Source organism: Stomoxys calcitrans, chromosome 2, assembly GCF_963082655.1.
Source record: "Stomoxys calcitrans chromosome 2, idStoCalc2.1, whole genome shotgun sequence".
NCBI lineage: Eukaryota > Metazoa > Arthropoda > Insecta > Diptera > Muscidae > Stomoxys > Stomoxys calcitrans.
The window spans coordinates 15,943,070-15,969,029 of record NC_081553.1 but is presented as its reverse complement, the minus strand read 5'-3'; the positions used below and the strand labels follow the sequence as shown (position 1 = coordinate 15,969,029).

Below are 25,960 nucleotides of genomic sequence, written 5' to 3'. Positions count from 1 at the left end.
AACAAAGCACCTCATGCAAAATTTTGTAAAGGTCTGATCATTATTGTGGTTTCTACAGCCTTAAAAGGCCAAATCGGATGAAAGATATATATGGGATATCTAAATCTGAACCGATTTTTATGAAATTTTGCTACTCATTTTGTGTAGATCGGACGAAAATTGTGGCAAAATATGTATGGCAGCTATATCTAAATCTGATCCGATTTTAATTAAATTTCGCACATACATTGAGACTTCACAAGAAAGAAAAATTAAAGTTAGGAATTCCCTGCTACTTACAAAACCCTTAATTGTTTTCAATGACACTCCCCTAAGTTGGTTCATGTCTGATATTGTGTCTCCACCTAAGTACCGGTATCTGTTAGACGCGAAAGCCGGACAAAAGAAATGCTCCAACGTCTCATCATCTTCCCCGCATGCCCTACACATGCTATCACTTGCCGCACCGATTTTACATAAGTGAGCTCGTAGTCCTATATGTCCCGTTATGATACTAATATCTATACTGACCTCTTTCTTGCCGTCCTACGACCGTTGCGCTGTTTCACAATAGTGCATGCGCATTCGTCGCCCACTCCTTTAACTCGGACTGCGTCGACCCGAAAGGCTTCGGTTTAACCAAGTTTATTGACGGCAGTCCTCTGGCTTTCACCGCCAAATCGTCTGCCCTTTCATTTTCCCTTACTCCGTTATGGCCCGGCATCTAAATGATGCGGATTTTGCCATGCTCAGAGAAGGCGTTAATCTCCTTCTTACACCGCAAGACTGTTCGTGACCTTACCGTCCTGGTTGTTATTGCTCTTATGGCAATTTTACTGTCGGTAAAGATGTTCACACTCGACGTCCTCGCGTTAGCACCACACCACTTTACGCATTCCGTGATCGCCCAGATCTCCGCCTGCAGGACCGTATTATGGTCAGGTAGTCTAAAATAAATGTTAGTCCCTGGGTTTTCAATATAAACCCCCAGGCCCAATCTGTCCTCTAGCTTTGATCCATCCGTGTAACATGATTTTCCAGATGACAATGTTAGGGTTTCGTTTATCCAAGACGGAGTGCATTGCACTCGACTTCAAGGTTCATCTCAGGTATTCGATCGGAAACCTCTCCCCTTGCTTCCAGGTTTCTTGTCGACGCCTCGATTATACCGCGATAGTATGAGCTGCTCCCATCCTCAATCCATTCTCCCATCGCCTTAAGTCTCATAGCCGCTTAGATCGATGCTAAGGAAGCATATTTTGATCATTAGTAAGATTAGAATTGCATCTAGAAATTTAAAAATGTAGTCGAAAGACTGTTTTGGGGGAAGTTTTATCTTCTATATATATAGATAGTATTTATTAAAATTTTGAACAGCTAGACTTTTTCAAAAACCGACAATCATAACAGTGCTGTTGGGTTTAAAAAGTTTACGATTCCCTTTAAAATGATTGAAAGAACTTACTGCTTAGACAACTAAAATTTTTTCTTTTTATCTCTCGTTTCGTTCGCCAATTCAATGAAAACAGCTGTTTTCGCTCTATAAAATCAGCTGTTTTGTAATGAATTGGGAAACGTCGTTATGGTTTATTTGAAAATTTTTATAAACAAAATTTTTTAGATTTAATAAAAAAATGATTGAATCAAATAATTTTTTTAATTGAAAATTTCAAACACCATCGTAATTTAAAAAAATTTTTTTTTTTCAAATAACAAAATGAATTTATTAATTGAAAATGACAAAAATTTCAATCACGATACGATCGATGGAAAAGATTCAAATTCAATTAAAAAATGATTGAATCAATTATTTTTTAATTGAAAATTGCCAAATTTTCAATCAATTTAAAAAATTATTGATTCAATTAATTTTTTAATTGAAAACATTTTAATTTTCAATTAAATTTTTAATTGAAAAAATTTTCTTGATATTTTTTCTGTGTATGGTGAAGGGTATAAAAATGAACTCAGAAGACTGTTTTATGTGGCAGCTATATAAGGTTATGTTCCAAATCGGACTACACTTAGTATGAATGCTTGATGTGAAAGCGGAATTCACCGATTGCTTTGTATGAGAGATATATCTGAACGTTTTCAACTCCAGTTGTACTAAATCATTAAGAAGCATTTTTTACGGTCAATGGTAGATCGATTTTAAGTCATGACGATCCTGAATATTTTGTAGAGTTTCATACCAATATTTTAAGTAGTTACAAACGAAGTGATAAACTTCATAAACCATCCTATGGTGAAAAGTAAAACCAACAAGTTATGTTGCAATATTTCAAAAAATTCATATAAAAAGTATGCTGGTATATGTTAAACAAACTCTATCATAGCCCTTAAAGAAAAATAGAAAACAGAAGCTATAAGAAAAGTACATAAAAATATTTACATAAAATTCACACCTTCCCACAAACAAAATAAATAGCCAGTCATCAAGTTAACCTCAACGATCAGCATGGACAACAACAAAAAACTTCAAGAGAAACTTTTGAACCAGAAAAGAAAATTTAGCAGCTCCTACACTCCCCAACTGGTTTTCTGTTGTGAAAAAGATACTAAAAGCCATATACAAACCGAACGTTTCAAATTTAATTGGGCAAGGGCTTGAGCATTTGGAGAAAACAATGAAGTGTTAAGTTAACTACCTGTCAATGATGGCAGGTCGAATGGTTGGGGAGTGCAGTTGAACTTTGCCAAAGATACCAAGACTAACTCACTATAATTCTTATTGGCGATGGAGAATAAAAGGCGTTTCCTTAAAAACCTTTTGAGAAGGTGGTGGATTAAAAATGGAAGAAAAATAGAGGATTGGTTATTACATAACGCATTAAGATAATTTGATGTCCTCAAATAATTTGGCATGGCTGACCGTGTCGAATGCCTTCGATAGGTCCAGTGCTATGAGGACCGTCCTATCACATGGCCTGGGTTGATTGAAGCCCCGGCAAATGTGTGTGGTGATGGCATGCAAAGCTGTTGTTGTGCTGTGCAGTCTCCGAAATCCATGTTGATGCTCGGCGAATGGAAATTCTCATACGAGGCTCGGGAGGAGTAATGCCTCAAGCGTCTTTGCCACTGGTGAGAGAAGGGAGATCGGTCTGTACGACTAACCCAAACTCGGGTCTTTTCCAGGCTTCAGTAACGGGATCACTCTGCCCATTTTCCAGACATCGGGAACTATAAGAGTGTTCAATGACAGGTTGAGGACAACGGTAAGGTACTCACCTCCAGGTGAATCCAGATTCTTCAGCATCAATGTAGAGATTCCGTCGGGGCCTAACGCCTTGGAAGATTTGGCGCCACGGATGACATTCGTAACTTCGCCCACGGTAAATTGTGATGGCTGTTCATCGGCTCGGAGACCACGAATACGGCGAATGGCTCTCCTCCTTGCCCTGTATCTCTCGGGATGCACAATAAATTGACGGTTGAACAGCCTGGCGCATCTCTTCGGATCAGTCACGGTTATCTCGCCAAAAGTGACTGAGGTCCTGTCGTCCCGTCTACCGGGGTTCGAGAGTGACTTAACAGTGGCCCACAGTTTGCCTGCACCGGTGTCTAAGTAGCATTGCTCCAAGTGTTCCAGCCACAAATTCCGCTTATGTTAGTTGACTACCCTGTTTATTTCCAGATTCAGCTCGCTGATTCTGGGGTTAGCGGGGTCCATAGCACGAATCCCATCACGCTCGTCTGCGAGTACCACTGCTTGCGCCGGGAAATTGGGTCACACTTGGGGTATTCGACCGGCTGGTATAAAGCGAGCGGCTGCTGCGTTTATGATGTCTCGGAATTTCCTCTCGGCCACAAGCACATCAGAGGGGGCTGGCAGTTCACTGAAGCGGCGATTGGTATACTCTCTGAAGCCAGTCCAATCGGCCTTCTTATAATTGATAAACGTCCGGCGCTCAGAGGATATGAAGTCGGGTGGTCGGTCGATGGCGAGAATTATGGGGAGGTGGTCTGACCCCAAAGAGATGACGGCTTGCCAGGAGACGTCACTCAGGAGATCAGGGGATGCAATTGAGTGGGGGCATCCTCATTCACCGTGCAAAACGTGGAGCTATCTATCTGCTCTGCCAAAGCTATGCCACGCTGGTCGTTACCTAGGGGAGAATGCCATGACGTGTGATGCGCATTAAAATCCCCCAGAACCAGACGATTATGGCCAGATAGCAACTCACTTATGTCGGAGTTGTAAGCCTGGCCATTAATCGGGACACAGCTGCCAACCGGCGGTATATACACGTTGTATTTCTCTATCTCGGCAGTACCAGACCTACCCCCATACATTCCATGTAGGTGTCACTAGCGTCACTCTTAAATAGCTTTCATTTGAGTCCCATATTGTCGTGATTAGACTCTATATATATATGGTAGGTTTTGGGGGTGGGACGGCCCCCTAGGTACCCCATCCCAAATTTGGATACCAAATTTTTATCAGAGAGCACTCAAAATGTAGGTTATATCGCACCACCCACCTCCGAGATCTGGCATTTCTGCAAATTTGGGTAAGGAGGAGGGTCCGCCCCGCCCCCCCCCCCCCACATCCCCTCTTCAGATATCAAAAAAATGAGTATCCTATTTTTGCCGCGGGATCATTTTTATATATAAGATATAGCATTTTTGCTGACATGTCTTGCATATTATCTGTTATAAAAGGTTATTTTCGACAAATTCACTAACCGTGTCCACAAAAGAGTCAGCAAAGCTATATTCAATCTCTTTCTCTCTCGTAAAAAGTTAGAACAGTTTATTCTGTAGAAGACATCTTAGCAGACCATGTCGCATAAACCGTCTTCTGACAAAAACTTTGTTTTGTACATTAATGAAAACAAAACTAATTGTACCAGAAGAATGTGATGGAACGTGACCAAGTCATTTGAGCATCAATGCCTAACGAGAGCAGAAATTTTGTTATTGTATTTGTATTGTATATAAACATAATTTTAATAATACATGTATTCGTCAATAACAATTCTGTGGATCTTTTCTTTTTTTTTGATATGGAAGACAAACTTGCAGAAATTTTGAAATATTGTCAATAACCAATATATGAGGGCTTCTGTCATCTATATATTCACTGATGACAAGTTCGTTCACGATGTCCCGTAAAATGTCATTCATGATTTTCGCGACAACTATATGAAAATATCATCAACGATTTGTATGGGCTGTCGAGTATATGTCGATTGATGTCCTGACGACGCGGCCTGCTGGGTGCTATTGGAGTAATTTATGGGAAATATAGGAAATTTAATCAGGCTACAGAGACCTGTTATGAACCTCCAACCATCTATTTCAAATAAAACCGTCAAGTAGACGAATGTGTTGAACAACATAAATTTTTGATTTTTTTGTCGTTTTATCATCATCCTCATCATTTGTTTGTTTTCCCCCTTTACATGCTAAGGATGTAAGGTGTATCGATTTATCAATTAAAACCCCATTGTAAATTACCTTCGCTCAATCTTCCAACCATTTCAGAAAAAACAGCCTGACATGCTTCATACACACTGTTGCTATCATTAATGTGACATTATTGTAGCTTATACAGAACTTTCAACACCTTTGCTTTTTGGAATCTCAGATATGTTGAAGGCACATCAGAGCTGATAAGAAAACCATGCGCGTTAGTTAAATACGTTATGGATGACCCTGTAACAATGCAGCGATGGGGAACAAGTCAAACAAATTCCAAATAAACCATGGTCAGGGCACCACCCAACAACAACAACAACATATTCCAACCTAAATGAGTTTTAGTTAAGAAATGTTCATGTTTTTTGTGTTTTTTTTTTTTTTTTTGTTTTGTTCATTCTCCGAAAGATATGGCAGACTAAAGACTTTCATCAAATTAACACTTAAATGTTAACACAAACCCAGCCACAAAGAGCAAACAAAAGCGGAAAATGTATCTATAGAAAGAAACAAAGTCGTGATTTTTTTCATGTTTTCCACAATTTTTCTTGCAGCCATGTGTTAAAGACGGTAAGGCTCCAAAAAACTAGAAGGTATTCTTCAGAAATGTGGCAATAAATGGTTCAGAAAACACTATGCAGCCACGAAAATGATGAATGGTTTGACATTACTAGCAATTTAAAAAGTCGATCGATAAAGAGGGAACAGCTTTCGAACATCTGCCTAGACAGTCATTTTTATATCGTTCCAACTATGATGAGAGTATATCAGTTGGGTTAAATATTTCAATTCTATATCAGGGAAACCAAATCGTTCGAACGCTTTCCTGGTTTTCATAGAGGGACGGACGAAGCAAGAATATGTATTCTTTATGGGGTCCCTGAATTAGGAATAAAGAATGAACCATACATCCGATTTAGAGGCACAATAATTCTGAGAGGACCAAACGCCCCCTAGGATTACTAGTGTAAATGTTGCTCATACTGGTATACAGCGCGCGTAATAAATGTAGGTTCACTCAAACACATAAAGAAACGAGTAAGAGCGTGCTAAGTTCGACCGGGCCGAATCTTATATTCCGTCCACCATTGATCGTATTTGTCTAGTTCTTTCCGTGGTATCTCTTTTCAGGCAAACAAAGAATAACGAATAATAACTTTTATGCTATTGGAGCTATATCAAGTTATAGTCCGATTCGGACCATAAATGAATTGAAGGCTCAAGAAGCAAAATCGGGAGATCGGTTTATATGGGAGCTGCATCAAGCTATAGATCGATTCAGACCATACTTCACATGTATGTTGAATGTCATGGGAGAAGCCGTTGTACAAGAAAAGGCTCAAGAAGCCAAGATCCCAGATCGGTTTATATGGCAGTTATATCAGGTTATGTACCGATTAGCGCCATATTAAGCACAGTTGTTGGCAGTGATACCAAAACACGACGTGCAAAATTTCAGCCAAATCGGATGATAATTGCGCCCTCTAGCGGCTAAAGAATTCAAAATCTAAGATCGGTTTATATGGCAGCTATACCAGGTTATTAACCGATTTAAACCGTACTTAGCACAGTGATTGGAAATGACATTAAAACACCACGAGCAATATTACAGACAAATCGGATAAGAACTGCGCCTTCTAAAATCTGAAGAAGTCAAGACCCAAGATGGGTTTATATGGCAGCTATATGAAGTTATGAACCGATTTGAACCATAATTAGCACAGTTGTTGGAAGTCATAGCGGAATACGCTAAATTGCATTCCAATCGGATAAGATTTGCGCCCTCTAAAGGCTCAATAAGTCAAGACCCAAGATCGGTTTATATGGCAGCTATATCAAAACATGGACCGATTTGACCCATTTACAATCTCAATTGATCTACACTAATAAAAAGAATTTGTGCAAAATTTCAATCGGTTAGCTTTACTCCTTCGAAAGTTAGCGTGCTTTCGACAGACAGACGGACGGACATGGCCAGATCGACTTAAAATGTCATGGCGATCAGGAATATATTTACTTTATGGGGTCTTAGACGCATATTTCGAGGTGTTACAAACAGAAGGACGATATTAGTATGCTTCCATCTAATGGCGGAGGGTATAAAAACAAATTATTTAAGTTTATTGTATTTAAATAGCTAGAACGCTTATAAATAATAAGGAACTATAAATTAATTCCCTACATTGTCGCTTTTTCATGGTATTTTTGGGTGTACTTCGCGCACTGTATCAGTTACGTGATATTAGCATTATTGATGGCTCGATATACTATTTACAAGCCACCAAAAGCATTTGATTCTGGGTATATTTCAAAAGAAAATTACTTAGGATGGAGTTTAAGCGCATTAGTGTGTTTGTGTTATATTTGATTGAAAAAATCACAATCGGCTTTTGTTGGTGAACTCTAACACGTTAAAGTGAACAAAATGTTTGTGTATCACACCATAAATCGTAAGTAGGTAGTTTATGAACAATGCCACCTCTCGTAAAAAACAAAGAAAATTTCACTATAAAGACGACACTGATATTAGCAATGTTGTTTTGTATGTATATATTGTTCAGAAGCATGGGTACGTGGATTCACGATCAGCTAGACGATGTTGGCATAGTTGAGTGTACTGAAAAACCATGACAAGGAACTAAAAGGCATACTCAACAACCAATCCCAAGGCAGCCGGTTGTACGTACCGGATTGACCCGATGAAGTACTTTATTGGCAAGGGCTGCCGCCTCAGTGTACAACACACTGCTACAACAACAACCAAACGCATACTCCATCTGTTCCTGTTGCGTTAGATTTAACTAAACTGTCTTACCAAATTTGAAAGATAGCTACAGTTGACGTCAGTCACATGATTGCGACTTAGAATTTAAGTAAGTCGCTGCCTGTGGAACCTCCTATTTGCATACAACTGCCTAATAAAATGAAATATTTCTTCTATTTTAAATACGTAATACTTTAAATTTTGATTTCCAAAGCTTTTAATTCTTGTTTATTTTATGTTGTCGCATTTTGTTTACTCACAAAATTCAGATATTCTTAACTCATTGCGTCTTCATTAATGAAGTCATTTGACATTTTAACTCTCAAGCCTTCAAATTGAACTTTTGTTTGATGTTCTTAAACAAAAGAGTTTTTTTTTAATATCACCATCCACCATCCAACACATTTGCATAAGACGAAGACATTGGGTCTATATTTGCATATGCTTATTAAGTTAAGAACCGAGTTGGCACGACCGGCAAATAGTAGTGTCAGTCTGTACAATTTTTCTGGTTCCATTTGTCCATTGTCCAACAGTTTCGACGTATGGAGTTCCAAATGGTTCATATGAAGACATCTCAATAGCCAATACCAAGCATGCAACCAACCAACCATTCAACCAATAACACAGAGTAGTTGGTCATTTGCATTTAAACCAATTATGACTAACATGGCAATTGCATAAAAATAATGTATAACAGCAAATTTACATTTACTTTGTTGGTAAATAAACTGCATGCAGCAGCACATTGACACTTCACTCAAGGTATGGATACACTAGCTTTCAGTGTAAGCCAACTACCTTCCAGTGAATGTTTATCCAAGATAATGAAGATTTTGCTGCACTTGAGTGATTCCTTTGCTTCATTACTTTGCTCTGGAGTTTTTGGGCTTAATTGAATAATAGCGTCTAGCTGTCGCTTTTATGAGACTGGACTTTGGATCGGAAATTTTCAAAGAAATTCAGCAGATTATCAGGTAATAAAATATTTGAAGAATTTTCCTTGAAGATTTGTTACAAATCGAAATCGGACAAAACCTTAAATCGAGGGATCGGTCTATATGGCAGAAATATCCAAATCTGGACCGATCTAAACCAAATTGAAGAAGAATGTCGAAGGGCCTAACACAACTCACCGTCCCAAATTTCGGCGACACCGGACAATAAATGCGCCTCTTATGGGCCCAAGACCTTAAATCGAGAAATCGGTCTATATGGCAACTATATCCAGATCTGGAGCGATCTGGGTCAAATTGCCGAAAGTTGTCGAAGAGCCTAACACAACTCACTGTCCCAAATTTCGACGAAATCTGTCATTAGATTCGCTTTTAAGGGCCAAAAACCTTTAATCGAGAGATCGGTCTATATGGCAGCTATATCCAAATCTGGATCAATCTGGGCCAAATTAAAGTGGAATACCGATGGGCCTATCACAACTCACTGTCTCAAATTTCGGCGACATCGTCGCCTTTTATGGGCTTAAGATCTTAAATCGAGAGATCGGTCTATATGGCAGTTATACCCAAATCTGAACCGATCTGGACCAAATTCTAAAGGAATGTCAAAGGACCCAACACAACTCACTGTTCAAAGTTTCGGCGACAACGGACTATAAATGCGCCTTTTATGGACCTATGACCCAAAATGGGCGGATCGGTCCATATGGCAGCTATATCAAGGTATAGTCCGATATAGTCCATCTTCGAATTTAACCTGCATATGGATAAAAAAATAATCTGTGCAAAGTTTCAGTTCAATATCTTATGAGTTTGTGCATATGTTTGCAACGCTAAGAAGGAGAAGAGTTAGACCTATTGATAAGTATACCGATCGACTCTGAATCACTTTCTGATTCGATTTAGCCATGTCCATCTGTCCGCCTGTGAGTCCATGTATTCTTGTAATCAAAGTGCAGGTCGTATTTGTTGTCCAATAATCACGAAATTTTGCACACATCTCTTTTTTGGCCCGAGGACGAACGCTATTGATTTTGGTAATAATCGTTTCAGATGTAGATATAGCTACCATATATTTGTATCGCCCGATTTGCACTCAAATAGCCGTCGTGTCTACAATTTTCAACCGATCTGCACAAAAATTGGCACGGACTGTTTTGTTACTGATTATAACTAAGACTACAAAATTTCATCAAAATCGGTTCAGATTTAGATATAGCTCCCATATATTGTATATGTATTGCCCGATTTGCACTTAAATAACCATCGTAACTACAATTTTCAACCGATCTGCACAAAATTTGGCACGGACTGTTTTGTAACTGATTTTAACATAACTGCAAAATTTCATCAAAATCGGTTCAGATTTACATATAACTTCCATATATATGTATCCCCCGATTAGCACTTAAATTGGCGTAGTAGGTACAAATTTCAACCGATCTGCACAAAATTTGCCATGAACTGTTTTCTTACTGATTTTGATAACTACAAAATTTCATCAAAATAGGATCAGATTTAGATATGGCTCCCATATATATGTATAGCCCGATTAGCACTTAAATTGTCGTAGTAGGGACAATTTTCAACCGATCTGCACAAAATTCGACACGGATTGTTTTGTTACCGATCTTAACATATTTGCGAGATTTTATCAAAATCGGTTCTGATTTGGATATAGCTCCCATATATATGTATTGCCCGATTTGCACTTAAATGACCATCGTAACTACAATTTTCAACCGATCTGCACAAAATTTGGCACGGACTGTTTTGTAACTGATTTTAACATAACTGCAAAATTTCATCAAAATCGGTTCAGATTTACATATAACTCCCATATATATGTATCGCCCGATTAGCATTTAAATTGCCGTAGTAGGTACAATTTTCAACCGATCTGCATAAAATTTGCCACGAACTGTTTTGTTACTGATTTTAACACAACTACAAAATTTCATCAAAATCGGATCAGATTTAGATATAGCTCCCATATATATATGTATGTGTCGCCCGATTTGCACTTAAATTGCCATAGTAGTTAAAGTTTTCAACCGATCTGCACAAAATTCGACACGGATTGTTTTGCTACTGATCTTAACATATGTGTGAGATTTCATTAAAGTGGGTTCAAATTTAGATATAGCACCCATACATATTTATCGCCAGATTTGCCGTTACATGGCCGTAGTAACAACAATTTTCAAACAATCTGTTTAAAAGTCGGTTCAGATTTAGATATAGCTCTCATATATATTTATATATAGCCTGAATTTATAATTGTACGGTAGGTGTAGGGTAATATGGTCGGTTCCGCCCGTCTTTTGCCTTTCCTTACATTTTTTTTAAGTTTAATATAATTTTTTTTATAAATATGTATGTTTTAAGATCGTTGACAAACAGCAAAAAGCCAACTATACGACATTTTCATTTTCTCAAAAAAAAAACTTCAGTTTAAACATTTTTCATAGAAACAATCCCTTAAGTTGACATTTACGCCAATTTTGCAATTATGTAAAAGGCAAGCAACCTAATCCGATTATTCGATACAATAATAAGATGATTTATGACTGTTGCATCGGCAAATCAAAAGCCAATTATGCCTCTATTCAAAACATAAATCTCCAAAAGTTTATGTCTTCGAATCATTGTCTCATGATTGCCATTAAAAACAATGCAATAAAGCCGGAAAACGGTTTTCACAAAAACAACATCCATTCGCTGCGATTGTTGACAAAAAGTCACGACGGCGTCACGCTGCTGAGGAAAGATGTTCAAAAAACATTTTTTTTTTTTTTTTAGATTATTTTCGGATTTTAGTTCAGTGGTATTTCTTGTAAAAGTATTTATTTGACCCTGAATTTTGTCTACGTATATTTAAATAAACAAAAGCAAATTGTCGACCCAAACCCCCATATGTGATGCGGCGGCAAAACCAGGCCAAGTCTCATGGTGAGTGGAATATGAAGTGTTTGGTAAACAAATGGTCAAAAAATATTAAACAACAACAAAAAAACAACATGACAACAAAATGAAGTCAGCCACCCAAAAAAAAAAAAAAGGAAAACATCGCCAAGAGCCATAAAAATAACAAATATTATGAGGGCAATAGACGGATCATTGACCAAACCTGCTATACCCTAGACTTGACCACTTGTAGAGTCTATGTTTTTTTTTCTTCTTTTTTTTGGAATATAAAAAGTTAAGTGGATAAGTTTCGATTTTATAGATTTTTATTTATTATTATTTTTACACCCTCCACCATAGGATGGAGGTATACTAATTTCATCATTCCGTTTGCAACACCTCGAAAAATTTGTCTAAGACCCCATAAATAGAGATGGGCGATGAGTATATACCCAAAGGGTATTTACCCGGTAAATTGGGTAAATACACGGGTATTTACACATTTATACCCAAAAGTTGGGTATTTATATTGTAGTTTTGCAGATATCTTCGGTATAAAAATATTTTTCAAAAATTTTTTGATGATATCGTATTCTTTGTATATAAACCTGATCTTCTGATCTCATAAAATCGGGTTTTTAGTTATATATATATACATAGACCGACCTCCAGACTTAAAGTCTTGAGGCAATAATTTGGTATATTTCTATTCGATTTCGATGAAATAAGGCACAGTGAGTTGTGATAGACCCCTATTCAGAAGTGCGGTTCAGATCGGACTATATTTGGATATAGCTGCCCTTAGACCGACCACCCGATCTCCCGATATAGGGTATTGAGGCTATAAAAGATCCATTTATTACCCGAATTCGATGAATTTTGGCACAGTATGTTCTGGTAGACTCCTACCCATTCCTGTAAAATGTGGTACAGATCGGACCACATTTGGATATAGCTGCCATATATACCGATCTCCCGATATTGTGTAATATCTGCTAAATTATAAATACCAAAAAAAAAAAAAATATTTATTGGGTATTTACCCAATAAAGTATATATATTCTTGATCAGCGTAAAAATCTAAGACGATCTAGACATGTCCGTCCGTCTGTCTGTTGAAATAGAGATATTGAGATATTAAAAATAGAGATATTGAGCTGAAACTTTGCACAGATTCTTTTTTTGTCCATAAGCAGGTCATGTTCGAAGATCGGCTATATCGGACTATATCATGGTATAGCCCCCATATAGACCGATCAGCCGATTTAGGGTTTTAGGCCCATAAAAGCCACATTTATATTCCGATTTTGCCGAAAATTGGTACAGTGAGTTGTGTTAAGCCCTTCAAAACCCTTCGTTAATTTTGCCCAGATCGGTCCGGATTTGGATATAGCTGCCATATAAACCGAACCTCCGATTTAGGGTCTAAGGCCCACAAAAGTCACATTTATTATCCGATTTTGCTGAAATTTGGGACAGTGAGTTGTGTTAGGCCCTTCGACATCCTTCGTTAATTTGGCCCAGATCGGTCCAGATTTGGATATAGCTGCCATATAGACCGATCCTCCGATTTAGGTTCTTAGGCCCATAAAAGTCACATTTATTATCCGATTTTGCTGAAATTTGGGACAGTGAGTTGTCCTAGGCCCTACGACATCCTTCTTCAATTTGGTTCTGATCGGTCCAGATTTGGATATAGCTGCCATATAGACCGATCCTCCGATTTAGGGTCTTAGGTCCATAAAAAGCGCATTTATTGTCCAATGTCGCCAAAATTTGTTAAAGTAAGTTAATTTAAGCCCCTTGACTTTCTTTTGCAATATGGTACAGATCGGTTCAGATTGCGATTTAGCTGCCATATAGACCGATCTCTCGAATTAAGGTTTTGGGCCCATAAAATGCTTATTTATTGTCCGATGTCGCAGAAATTTGGGACATTTTCGACGTCCTTCTTCAATTTGACCCAGATCGGTCCAGATTTGAATATAGCTGCCATATAGACCGATCTCTCGATTTAAGGTTTTGGGCCCATAAAAGGCGCATTTATTACTCGATTTTGCCAAAATTTGGGACAGTGCTTTGTGTTAGGCTTTTCGAAATTTTTCTGCAACTTGGCCCAAATCGGTCTAGATTTGGATATAGCTGCCATGTAGACCGTTATCTCGATTTAAAGTCTTGGACTTATATAAGGCACATTTATAATCCGATTTCACTGAAATTTGACACAGTGACAGTTAGGCTTTTCGACATCCTTTTCGTATATGGTTCAGATCGGTTTATTTTTAGATATAGCTACTAAAGACCAATATTTTGTTATACACAATTGAACAATGATCTGTACTTATTAGTATTTTGTTTAAATCGGAACATATTTCGATATAACTGCTATGGGACATAAGATATGCAATTTTCACCGGATTTTTAAGAAAGGTGGTTTACTTGTTTTTAAATAAGCAATCTGTAACTTCGCTTGAAGTCGGTAAAGAGATGGCAAGTGTTCACTTGGAACTTTTTCGGGATCTGGCTTAGTGTAAATACAAGTATTACTTACTTTTCGACAATATTCATTGAAGAAAGAACCATTTCGTTTTAATTGAATTTTTTGATTTTTTTCTTCTTTTTTTATTTAATTTAAATATTTCCTTTGTCTTCTTTAAAATATATTATTAATTTTACATAACTAGATATCGACAAAATCGCACTTATCTCTTATATGGTTATTTCATAAACAAACTTAAAACATTTGTGATTTTTTAAAAATCCTATAAAAAATTGTATGTATATTAGTTCAAAAAATTAATTTTTTTTTTGTAATTTCATTAATGTGGGTGTTTTGTGTTCAATGTTCTTTGACTAGTTTAACAAAAATAATAAAAACAAAAAACAAAATTTAAATAATTTAAAATTTGATTTTTCTCAGCTGCTAAAATGATAAAATGCGAAAGGCCACTTAAAAGATTAAAAATAAACGAGAAATAAAAATTACAAAATCACAATGGAATGTTTGATAAGTTAGTAGCGATGCAAGACATAAAATAATTAAATGAAGATCTTAGGGAATACCAAAATTTATGGTATTTTTTATGATATTTTTATTGGACAGATTAAATTTTTGTTTCTCAAATGTACACTCTAGCAAAAAAAAAAAAAAAATAAAAAATATAAATAACAAAGGCACTTATGGGTAAGGGGATATGAACTTATTGAGTAATAGCTGGGGGGGTTCTAAGTATTTACATTTGTTATTAGTAAGCTGTATTTTGCGATTGCGTTTGAGTTTTTTTGTTTTTATTTTTACTTATTTAAAATTATTTACATTTGTTCTAGTGGTTATTTTGAGCACATAGTTTATTTGAGTTTGAGTTTTCGTTTGATCATTTGGACCGACTTCTTCAACAAATAATACTTCATTGCTACATATTCACATCGATTATTAATCTAAAATTGCTTGTATTCACAGTACATGGAGTTTTTCTTTTGTTTTTGTAAAAATTCATAAAATTAACAAAGCAAAGCTTGAACAATTAAAATAAAAACACCTATAATTCAGTCGTTATTTCATCTTGCGGTCGAAAGCCCAGTTTGTAGAACTCATCCTCTAGCCACAGAGAACTTGCATTGAGATCTGATATAAGATTGCCGCTCTTGAGCGTATTAAAGCTGCTGCCAAAGGGATCGGAGGGTCTGGGCTCCTCGAACTCATGCAGACTAATGAGTGAGCCAAACAAATGCATTTTCTGGGATTTGGTTCCTCCCTTGCCACCTCCCAATGTAGAAGTTGACTGCAGGGTGGCACTTTGCTTATAGAAACCCCCACCTCCCACTTTCTGTCTATACACCGAGGTGGCATCGAACTCATCCACATCCACGCCATTTGAAGTCTGAAAGAAATCTATAAGTTGGCCTACCTGAGGCCTATAACGTTCCAGCATCTGTTCGGACCATGAGTACAAGCGATTCCAATCGTGCGGTGCCGCTGGTATCAGCTCTATGGGACGATTCAGCAATATCAATATCCTAGCCAGATCTCTGACAATGGGCCTATAGGAATTGGCCGCCGCCACATCACCTGCCAAATAGAGTTTTCTTATCTGCCTTCTTGTATCATTGAGCATGGCCAAAAAGTATTCAGCATTTGGACGCATATCGTTCAATTGCCTCAGGAAATCTGAGCGATCCATGGTGTTTTCATTGATTAATTTTTGTTTTATGGCCTTGCGTCTACGTCTTCTTTTCACCAACATAACGGCCACAGCCAATATGGAGAGGCATACCAGAAATCCACCAAACATGCCTGCCAACGCAGCCATCAAAGCTCCGGAATAACCTATGGGCACGCAAACACGACCCATAAACTCTGTATGCGCCGACCATTGATCCACATACCCTGAGGGACAGCGATCGACACATTGCCGTGTATCGGTGACCAAATAGAAGGTGCATTTAATGCAACCCTCACGATTGCATTTCAAACAGTGTGAACTTGTGGTTAAGGGACAACCTAGAAAGAAAATGAGAAATTATTAAAATAAGTCAAATGAAAACTTATCGAAGAAAATAACTAGAAATTAAAAACAAAAGAAAACGCGTTAAGTTCGGCCGGGCCCTATCTTGGGAATCCACCACCACCATAGTTTCTTCTAAGATGAAAATTTTTTTTGTATTTTTGGTTTATTCGATTAATTTTTTCATTGAAAATCCATGTTCAACGATTAATAGAACAATGCCGAAAGATGTTGTCGATTAATCGATTAACCGATAAATCGAAATTATATATTTTGGGATATTTTTTGAGTTCTTAACCAACAAATATTTGTCATTTCTGTAGTACTATTTGAATTTTTAATGAGGCAAACGGATCCGTTTTATTTGATCTTCCTTTTTGAACTAAAGCAAAATATTCTCAAAGCAATCGAACCAAATTTTGCCCAAGTAAGACCCAAATAATCGAAAAATGCAGACAAATGACGCAATTCATATGTTTTTAAAATTCTTTATCATCGAAACGGAAATCCATAATCCTCTCCTAAATTCTTTGATTATTTGAAAATGTGTAATTTTCGATTGTTCGATTATTTTAAAAATCGATAAATCGAGTAATGATAAATCGAGTGTACACCCTAGATAGTTGAAAAGCACATGTATACTCTACGTACAAAATTTCTGACAAATAAGCCGAAAATTTCGCCTTCATGGGACCGTAGAAGACTAATCGGCAGATCGGTTTATATGTCAAGTTTTAGATTGTTTTGGGCCATACTTAATTTGTCAAGACGATTAAAATTATGTACTATATACCTTATCATCGCAGATCAAAATTTCCAATCTAGACATTGTATGGCTAGGAGGTCAAGGGTCCCATAATAAGTCTAAAATTTGCCTACGAACATTCCATAAAGGAACAGGGGCAAACTGCTTACATATCAATGAGGGCTGTCCGATTCAAGTTTTAAGCTCAATGATAAGAGACCTCCTTTTTATAGCAGAGTCCGAAAGGCGTGTTATAGTTTTTACATGGCTGCCATACCAAATGATACAGTACCTCACACATGTCTCCAGCATTAGGAGAGGATAACCACCGCTGAATATTTTTTTGATGTTCTCGCTAGGATTCGAACCCAGGTGTTTATCGTCGTATGCGAACATGCTAACATCTGCGCTACTGAGGCCTCACAATGTCTGTACCGAATATGGTCCAGATCGGAACATACAATATTTATAAATAGCTACCAAAGAGGTGTCTCACTGCGGCACGCCGTTCGTACACGGCTATAAAGGGAGGAGAAGCTTGAAATCGAAGAAGTTTTCCCCTGTTCCTTAATGAAATGGGCAAATTTGCAATTTTTCATTGAGAGGCATGGTGAAAGTTACTTTTCCAAATTTCAGCGAAATCGGACAATAATTCCGGATTTTTTACCTCAAGACCCTAAATCGGCAGATCGAATCTATATGGCAAGTTTGTAAATCTAAAGATCATCGGATATCGACAATATTCGGGTTCGGACATTGGACGGACCGAATACGGCCCACGGTGTTGATTTGATAAATTGGCTAAAGGTCTAAAAATATCCCGTGTAAGGATGCAACACATATTGAAAAACGAGCTCTAGGTAAATCTGTACAAACGGCACAAGGATTTACACCAAAGCAAAAAAGTTGGACTCGAAAGAGCATGGGGGTTGCTCCGTCGCTTACACGAACGTAAGCTTCCAAAATAAACGTGCTTTCACAACCGAAGGCCCCTACGAGATTTTGAGCCTACGAACGGCCACTCAAAGTGATTTTCAATCTCAAGTGATGGTATGAGCAGCAGTGACCGCCTTTGACCGCTCTCCAATCGTTATCAAAAAGCATGACGTCAAAGCAAAGCAAAGGGACTTATCGAAATACATTTTAGAAGCTGCTTTGAACCGTGGGCACGCAGACATTTCGATCGTATTCCATGGAAGTACCAACAAGACTCGGTACCATCATATAAAACACGTGTAAACTAAGAATGGCTAAAATGTCATGTTCCACACTTTATTTCGTCCACACAGTGGCTGTACAAGTCGCCACTGCAACTCGCTTTTTGACTTACTCTAAGCAATAGAGAAGGCAAAAGGTTGTTGTTGTTATAGCCACATTTCCTTGGCGAGGACCGCGATCCATAGGATCTATCGGCGCTAGAACGTTATGGTCATTGATAATTTAAAGGCGCCAATAACTCGCCTTGTCGTATCGAGCATCAAAGGTACTCAGTACTTAAGCAAGAGTAGTTGCCGCCCGGCCTCTCACTTCTCCACTTGATACCGCTGATTATTCGCGACTGCAAATATAGTTACTCCGTATGGAGCATTCCACTAACCGCGGTAATGGACGCGCCTGGTACTCCCATCTTAGCTTCTTGTGATAACCTTCTTCTTGTGTACACCACGCAAATTGAAGCTCAAAGTTCCAGACCATGTTTTGCTTATAGTTGCCACGTGCAGACCACCCTAGCGCAGAGGTTAGCATGTCCACCTATGACGCTGAACACCTGGGTTCAAATCCTGGCGAGACCATCAGAGAAAATTTTCGGCGGCGGTTTTCCCCTCCTAATGCTGGCAACATTTGTGAGATACTATGCCATGTAAAACTTCTCTCCAAAGAGGTGTCGCACTACGGCACGCCGTTCGGAATCGGCTATAAAAAGGAGGCCCCTTATCATATGTGAGAAGTTCGCCCATGTTCCTTAGTGGAATGTTCATGGGCAAATTTGCATTTGCCTCGTGCAGGTCAAAAAGTGATCATGACGAGCAAAAGTAAATAAATTCTGATAGTTTGATTACTTCCAAATATTTTTGTAATTTGAAAAAATATTTACACACAAACATATGTTTGAGCAGGTAACATATCGTGTCGGCAATGTTGTTTAAGGGTCTTAGAGCTACAATATATTTAGCATGAATGAGGAAGTTAGTATAAGTTCCCTCCTTCGGTGGATGATCCATCAATTTGATTGTTTCCATTGCATTTTCCAATTTTCTTATCTTTATTTAATGCAAGAAAATGTTTTGTAACCCGGAACCATTGAAAACAGAATAAATTTATTATAGTTTTTTAAACAATGAAATAACTAAATATAGAGGGCAATTAACGTGATATATGTAATAAACGAAACCAAAACTATATAAAATCGTTGTCATTCTTCCATTCATCGATAACCAGTTGGAAGTTGAAAATGCATGCAGTTATCTTAAAGCTCGCATAAAGTATCTGTCAGATAGGCACGCACTACTGCGTTTTCCTTTCCTGTCTCAATGGCCAGCTGTTGGCGGGGTTTATTTTGGCCATTCACAAAAAAAAATATGGAAAAATGTGCTAAATTCATTCATTCATCAAACCGAAATTGTTGTTTTTTTTGTCTTTGCCATGGGGTCTCTTTCATTCATCCATTCGTTAATAATCCCCGATAAATGTTTTGCTTTTTGTTATTCGACTATTTATGCGAACAAAACATGCTCACCAAAAACGCACTCGGCTTAACTACCGCCAAAAGGCGGTGCAAAAAAAAAATGTGAACAGATTGTGCATGATGGCGAGTAGTGATGAAAACAGGCCTGGAACATGAGTCTCTATGCCGGACAGACAAGCCCACATAGTTACACATTTATTATCCTCTTAGCATAAGGCCGCATATTCATTTAAATTAAATGTGCCTACATTTGCCAACAAATCGCATTTTATTGCTGTTCATATCTTTTGCATTTACATATGATAACCTGACAAGAAACTTTTTAGCAGAGAATGGAAATATATGGCAACTAAGTGATATACGAATTGCTTAGTTTTAATTTGATTTTTAAAAATCCTACTTTTGGGCAGGCCCTCTAGTGATGAACAATCAACTCAATTTTTTGTTAAATTTTTGAGAATGAACCACGAATACAGCAAATGCTATAAATCCAGAAAATGCAAATTTGACCACAAACATTCCATTAAGGAACAAGGGACCAAACTTCTCATATATCAATGAGTGATGTCCGATTCAAGTTTAAGCTCAACGATAAGAGACATACGCGCGCCGCAGGGCGACATCTCTAAGAGAAGTTTTTGCATGGACTTAAAACACACAAATGTCGCCAGCATTGAGCTAGAGCTGGCAATCTATCGATAATCGCAACATTCGACATTTCTAATAATAAATATCGATACTATCGTTAATTTTCCATCAACGATATTTCAAATGAAAATGAGAAGTAACAAGTAAGGACGGACTAAAGTCGGACGAAGCAGAACTTTTGATACCCTACACCATATTTGATAGGTAGGCTAAGTCGAAGAATTTAAAATTTGCTTAATGATATGTATTATTTCGATCAAAGTCCGTATACATTGCAGGAGAAGTAGGATAAATCGTTGATCAAATTTTTGAGAAGATCGATTGATAAATGGTTTAGCAAAGGCCTTTAAGGTGAAAATTGAGATATGTATTGGGTTGCCCAAAAAGTAATTGCGGATTTTTCATATAGTCGGCGTTGACAAATTTTTTCAACGGCTTGTGACTCTGTAATTGCATTCTTTCTTCTGTCAGTTATCAGCGGTTACTTTTAGCTTGCTTTAAAAAAAAAAGTGTAAAAAAAGTATATTTGATTAAAGTTAATTCTAAGTTTTATTAAAAATGCATTTACTTTCTTTTAAAAAATCCGCAATTACTTTTTGGGCAACCCAATATATATATGGGAGGTATATCTAAAACTAAACGAATTTCTAAGAAATTCATCAGTCATCAGAAGAATTATAAGAGAAACCTTCGTGCCAAATTTTGTGAAGATCGGTTAATAAATTACAAAATTATTGAAATATATCTAAACCTCAACCGATTTCTATTAAATTCAATGGCAATACTGGGAATCCTTTGTGATAATTTTCGTGTGAATCGGTTAACAAATTATCAAATTATTGCAATAGTAGTCCATATCATTTATGAACATTTATATGGGAGCTATATACAAATCTGAACCGATTTCTATGAAATTCACCAATCATTCCTCGTGCAAAATTTCGTGAGAATCGGTTTACAAATGACGATATAATTGCAATTGTAGTCCAAATCGGACGAACATATATATGGGAGCTATATCTAAATCTTATATCATTTCCATGAACTTCACCAATAATATCGAGACTCATAAAAGAATTCCTCCAGCAAAATTTAGTAAGAATCGGTTTACACATGAAATTTGAAATTTTAGTCCAAATCGGACGAAAATATATATGGAAGCTATATCTAAATCTAAACCGATTTCCATCAAAATTCACTAATAATACCGGCATTTATAAGACAATTCCTCGTGCAAATTTTCGTGAGAATCGGTTCACAAATGACGTTATAATTGAAATTTTAGTCCAAATCGGACGAAAATATATATGGAAGCTATATCTAAATCTGAACCGATTTCCATCAAAATTCACCAATAATGTCGGGACTTATAAGAAAATCCAACGTGCAAAATTTCATGAGAATCGATTTACAAATGACGTTATAATTGAAATGTTAGTCCAAATCGGACGAACTTAGATATGGGAGCTATATCTAAATCTGAACCGATTTTCATGAAGTTTACCAATAATGTCGGGACTTATAAGAGAATTCCTCGCAATTTTAGTCAAAATCGGACGAACATATATGGAGCTATATCTAAATCTGAACCGATTTCCATGAAAATCAGCAATAATATCGGTTTTCGTGCAAAATTTCATGAGAATCGATTCACAATTGACAATATAATTGCAATTTTAGTCCAAATCGGACGAACATATATATGGAAGCTATATCTAAATCTGAACCGATTTCAATGAAGTTTACCAATAATTTAATGTCGATTGTCATGAAATTCACCTATAATGTCGGCATTCTCTAATAGAGAATCCCTCGTGCGAAATTTTCCTGAAAATCGGTTAACAAATGAGGATATAATTGAAATTTTAGTCCAAATCGAAGGAACACATACGTATATGGGAGCTATATCTAAATCTGAACCGATTTCTATGAAATTCACCAATAATGTCGGTACTTGAAAGAGAATATCTCGTACAAAATTTTACAAAAATTTTTACAATTAACGATATAATTGCAATTTTAGTCCAAATCGGACGAACATATATATGGAAGCTTTATCCAAATCTGAACCGATTTTTTTCCAATTTCAATAGGTTTTGTCTCAAGGCCCAAGAAAATGATTTTTTTCAAATTTGAAGACGATCGGATGAATATTGCAACCTGTACTTTGCACACAAATTAACATGGACAGACAGACAGACGGACATAGCTAAATCGAATCAGGAAGTTATTCTGAGTCGGTCGGTATATTTATCAATGGGTCTATCCTTCTTCCTTGTGGGTGTTACAAACAAATTCACTAAGTTATTACACCCTGTACCACAGTAGTGGTGTAGGGTATACAAATCAGGAGATCGATTTATATAAAAGCAATACCATTGCTAGACCGAATAAAACTAAATTTAGAAAAGTCATTTGGAAGTCATGAGAGAAATCATTGTACAAAATTTTAGGTCAATCGGCTGAAAATTGCGCCCTCTATAAGTGCAATTTGTCTTATAGAATAGATTCACTGTCGGATCGCTTGTTATACCCTACACTACTACTGTGGTACAGGGTACTATCTATTTTTGTTAAATTTTGCAACAAATTTAATTTTGCCAATGGTATCGATAGTAAAAATATCAATTGATATTCAGACAAAAATAAAATATGGATATTGCCATCGATATTTTGCCAGCTCTTTTACGAGCGTATAACCACCGCAGAAAATTGTATCAGATGTTCTCACCAAGATTCGAACCTAGGCGCATGGTATTGTAGACGGACATGCCAACCTTTGATCACCGTGTTTGCTCACCATAAATACAGCAGCCATGACAAATACGATCCATATCAGTATTGCTCCTATCTCCATATTAGGAAAAAATAAGTCAAAGAACTTGTCAAATTGATATATGGTGGAAGGTAAAAAAGATTCAGCCCGACCGAGAACTTTGGTCACAGATGGTGCATAATGACCCCGTGGTGAAAAAAGGGTACTAAATTTTTTGATATCTAAAGGGTGGGGGGGGGGGCGGACCCTCCCCCTTACCCTTATTTTCAGAAACGCCAGATCTCGGAGATGGGTGGTTCGATTTAAGCGAAAATATGGGACTCAAGTGAAAGGTATTTAGGATAAGAAAACGTATCTGATATTCAATTGTCGGACCAAGTGCTAGGGGTACCACCCCAAGCCCCAAAACGTCCCCCAAATCGGACATATTTACCGACCATGGCAATATGGGACTCAAATGAAAGGTATTTGCGAGTAGAATACGAATCTGATAGTCAAATGTGGGACCACGTTTCTGGGGGTCCACCCCTTCCCAAAACACCCCCCAAACTGGACGTATTTACTGACCATGGGAATATGGGGCTTAAATAAAAGATATTTGAATGTAGAATACGAATCTGATGTCCAAATATGGGACAAAGTGTTTTTGGGGGGACGCCTCTCATCAAAAATATCCCCCAAAGGGGACAAATTTACGACCATAGCAATATGGGGTTCAAATGAAAGGTCTTTGGAAGTAAAGCACAAATTTGATATTAATATTCGGGAAAAGTGTCTACGGGTCCACGCCACCCCCACAACACCACCCAAATAGTAAGTATTTTCTGACTATTGCAATATGAGGCTCAAATAAAAGGGTTTTTAAAGTGGAACACGAATCCGATATATATTTTCAAGGCCAACTCACTGAGTGGCCGCCCATCCCCCAAGCCGGTCATGTTTGCTGACTATGGAAATATGGGACTCAAATTAAAGGTATGTGGGAGTAGACCACGTATCTAATATCAACATTAGAGGCCAATTGTCTAGCGAACGTCCCACCACCATAACAAACCCCAAATAAGACGTATTTGCTCACCAAGCCAATTTGGGTCTTAAAAAGTGTAGAACTAAATATTCATAGTTTTTGAGGCCTTTTGCAATAAAGAGTTTAAATGAGATTAGAAAACGAATTTGATATCCAATTTTGAGGCCAATGGCAATATGGGGTTCAAATAAATGATATATAGATATATGAGAATAGATCATGTTGCTGATATATTTTCCAGACTTAGTGTTTGGAGGACCACACCTCAATCCACAAAACACCCCAAAATCGGTCATATTTACCGACCATGTCAATGTGGAGCTTAAATTAAAGGTATTGGGGGGTAGAGCAAGAATTGATTCCTTTTTTCGGGACCAATTACCCCTTTCCCAAAATACCCCACAAACAGCAATTTTTAGTGACCATCGCAATATGGGACTCAAATAAATTTATTAGGGAGTAGAATACGAAGTTGATATCCAAATGTAGGACCATGTGTTTAGGGCATCACCCCATTCCCAAAACATACCCAAAGGGAAAACATTTTTCGACCATTGAGCCAATATGTGACTCAAATGAAAGGTATTTGAGATTAGAAAACGAATTTGATAACCTTTTTTGGGGGACGCCTCATCCTGTAAACTCCTCTTAAACCAATGGCAATATGGGGTTTAAATACATGGTATTTGAGACAAGAGCACGATGCTGATATTTTTTCAGGGCCAAGTATCTGGGGGCCACCTCTCCCCCGAAAACACCACTTAATAAGACATCATTAGAATATCGGGCTGAAATGAAGTATTTTAAGAATGGAGTACACCTTACATCCAAACTTAAATTCGTAGACCAATAAAGATCATATGGGATTCAGATAAAGACACTTAAATTGTTAAACTGTTAGTCAAGCGATATACTATTTTCGTAGCATGGTATTTCACTAAAAGATAATTGTCGAAAATAAATACTCCAAGGAAACTTTTGTTCCATATAAAGTAAAAGAAGGCGCAGTGGAGTGGGCCCGGGTCAGCTGGTTTAATTTATTTAACAATTTATTTTATTTTGAATGAAAAAAAAAATTTAAGTAGTAAACATATTCATTTCATTTTAATAGTAAAGACATGGATGCTTAAACTTAAGCTTGCTTTATTGTTTTATTCACTGGCAAAAGAACTATAACTAATAACTATTGGGTTGCCCAAAAAGTAATTGCGGATTTTTCATATATTCGGCGTTGACAAATTTTTTTCACAGCTTGTGACTCTGTAATTGCATTCTTTCTTCTGTCAGTTATCAGCTGTTACTTTTAGCTTGCTTTAGAAAAAAAGGTGTAAAAAAAGTATATTTGATTAAAGTTCATTCTAAGTTTTATTAACAATGCATTTACTTTCTTTTAAAAAATCCGCAATTACTTTTTGGGCAACCCAATAGTATTTCAATTAGAACAAAATGAAAACATTACATGATACAAGCATATGAATTGTTTTACCATTTAATACTGCCATGGTTGTTCATATCTAATTGAGTTATACTAATATAGTCATTA

General features: G+C 37.1%; 1 protein-coding gene across 2 annotated transcripts in view; it reads right to left on the bottom strand.

The window, feature by feature from the left end:
• Nucleotides 1–15,296: 15,296 nt before the first annotated feature.
• The window catches only part of LOC106083829 (uncharacterized), a 146,050-nt gene continuing 135,386 nt past the window's right edge, over nt 15,297–25,960 (bottom strand). For both annotated transcript variants that reach the window (XM_059362908.1, XM_013247083.2), the window contains one exon: nt 15,297–16,531. In XM_059362908.1, the coding sequence (XP_059218891.1) occupies nt 15,570–16,531 (962 nt within the window). In that variant the 3' untranslated portion in view covers nt 15,297–15,569. The remainder of the gene's footprint in view (nt 16,532–25,960) is intronic.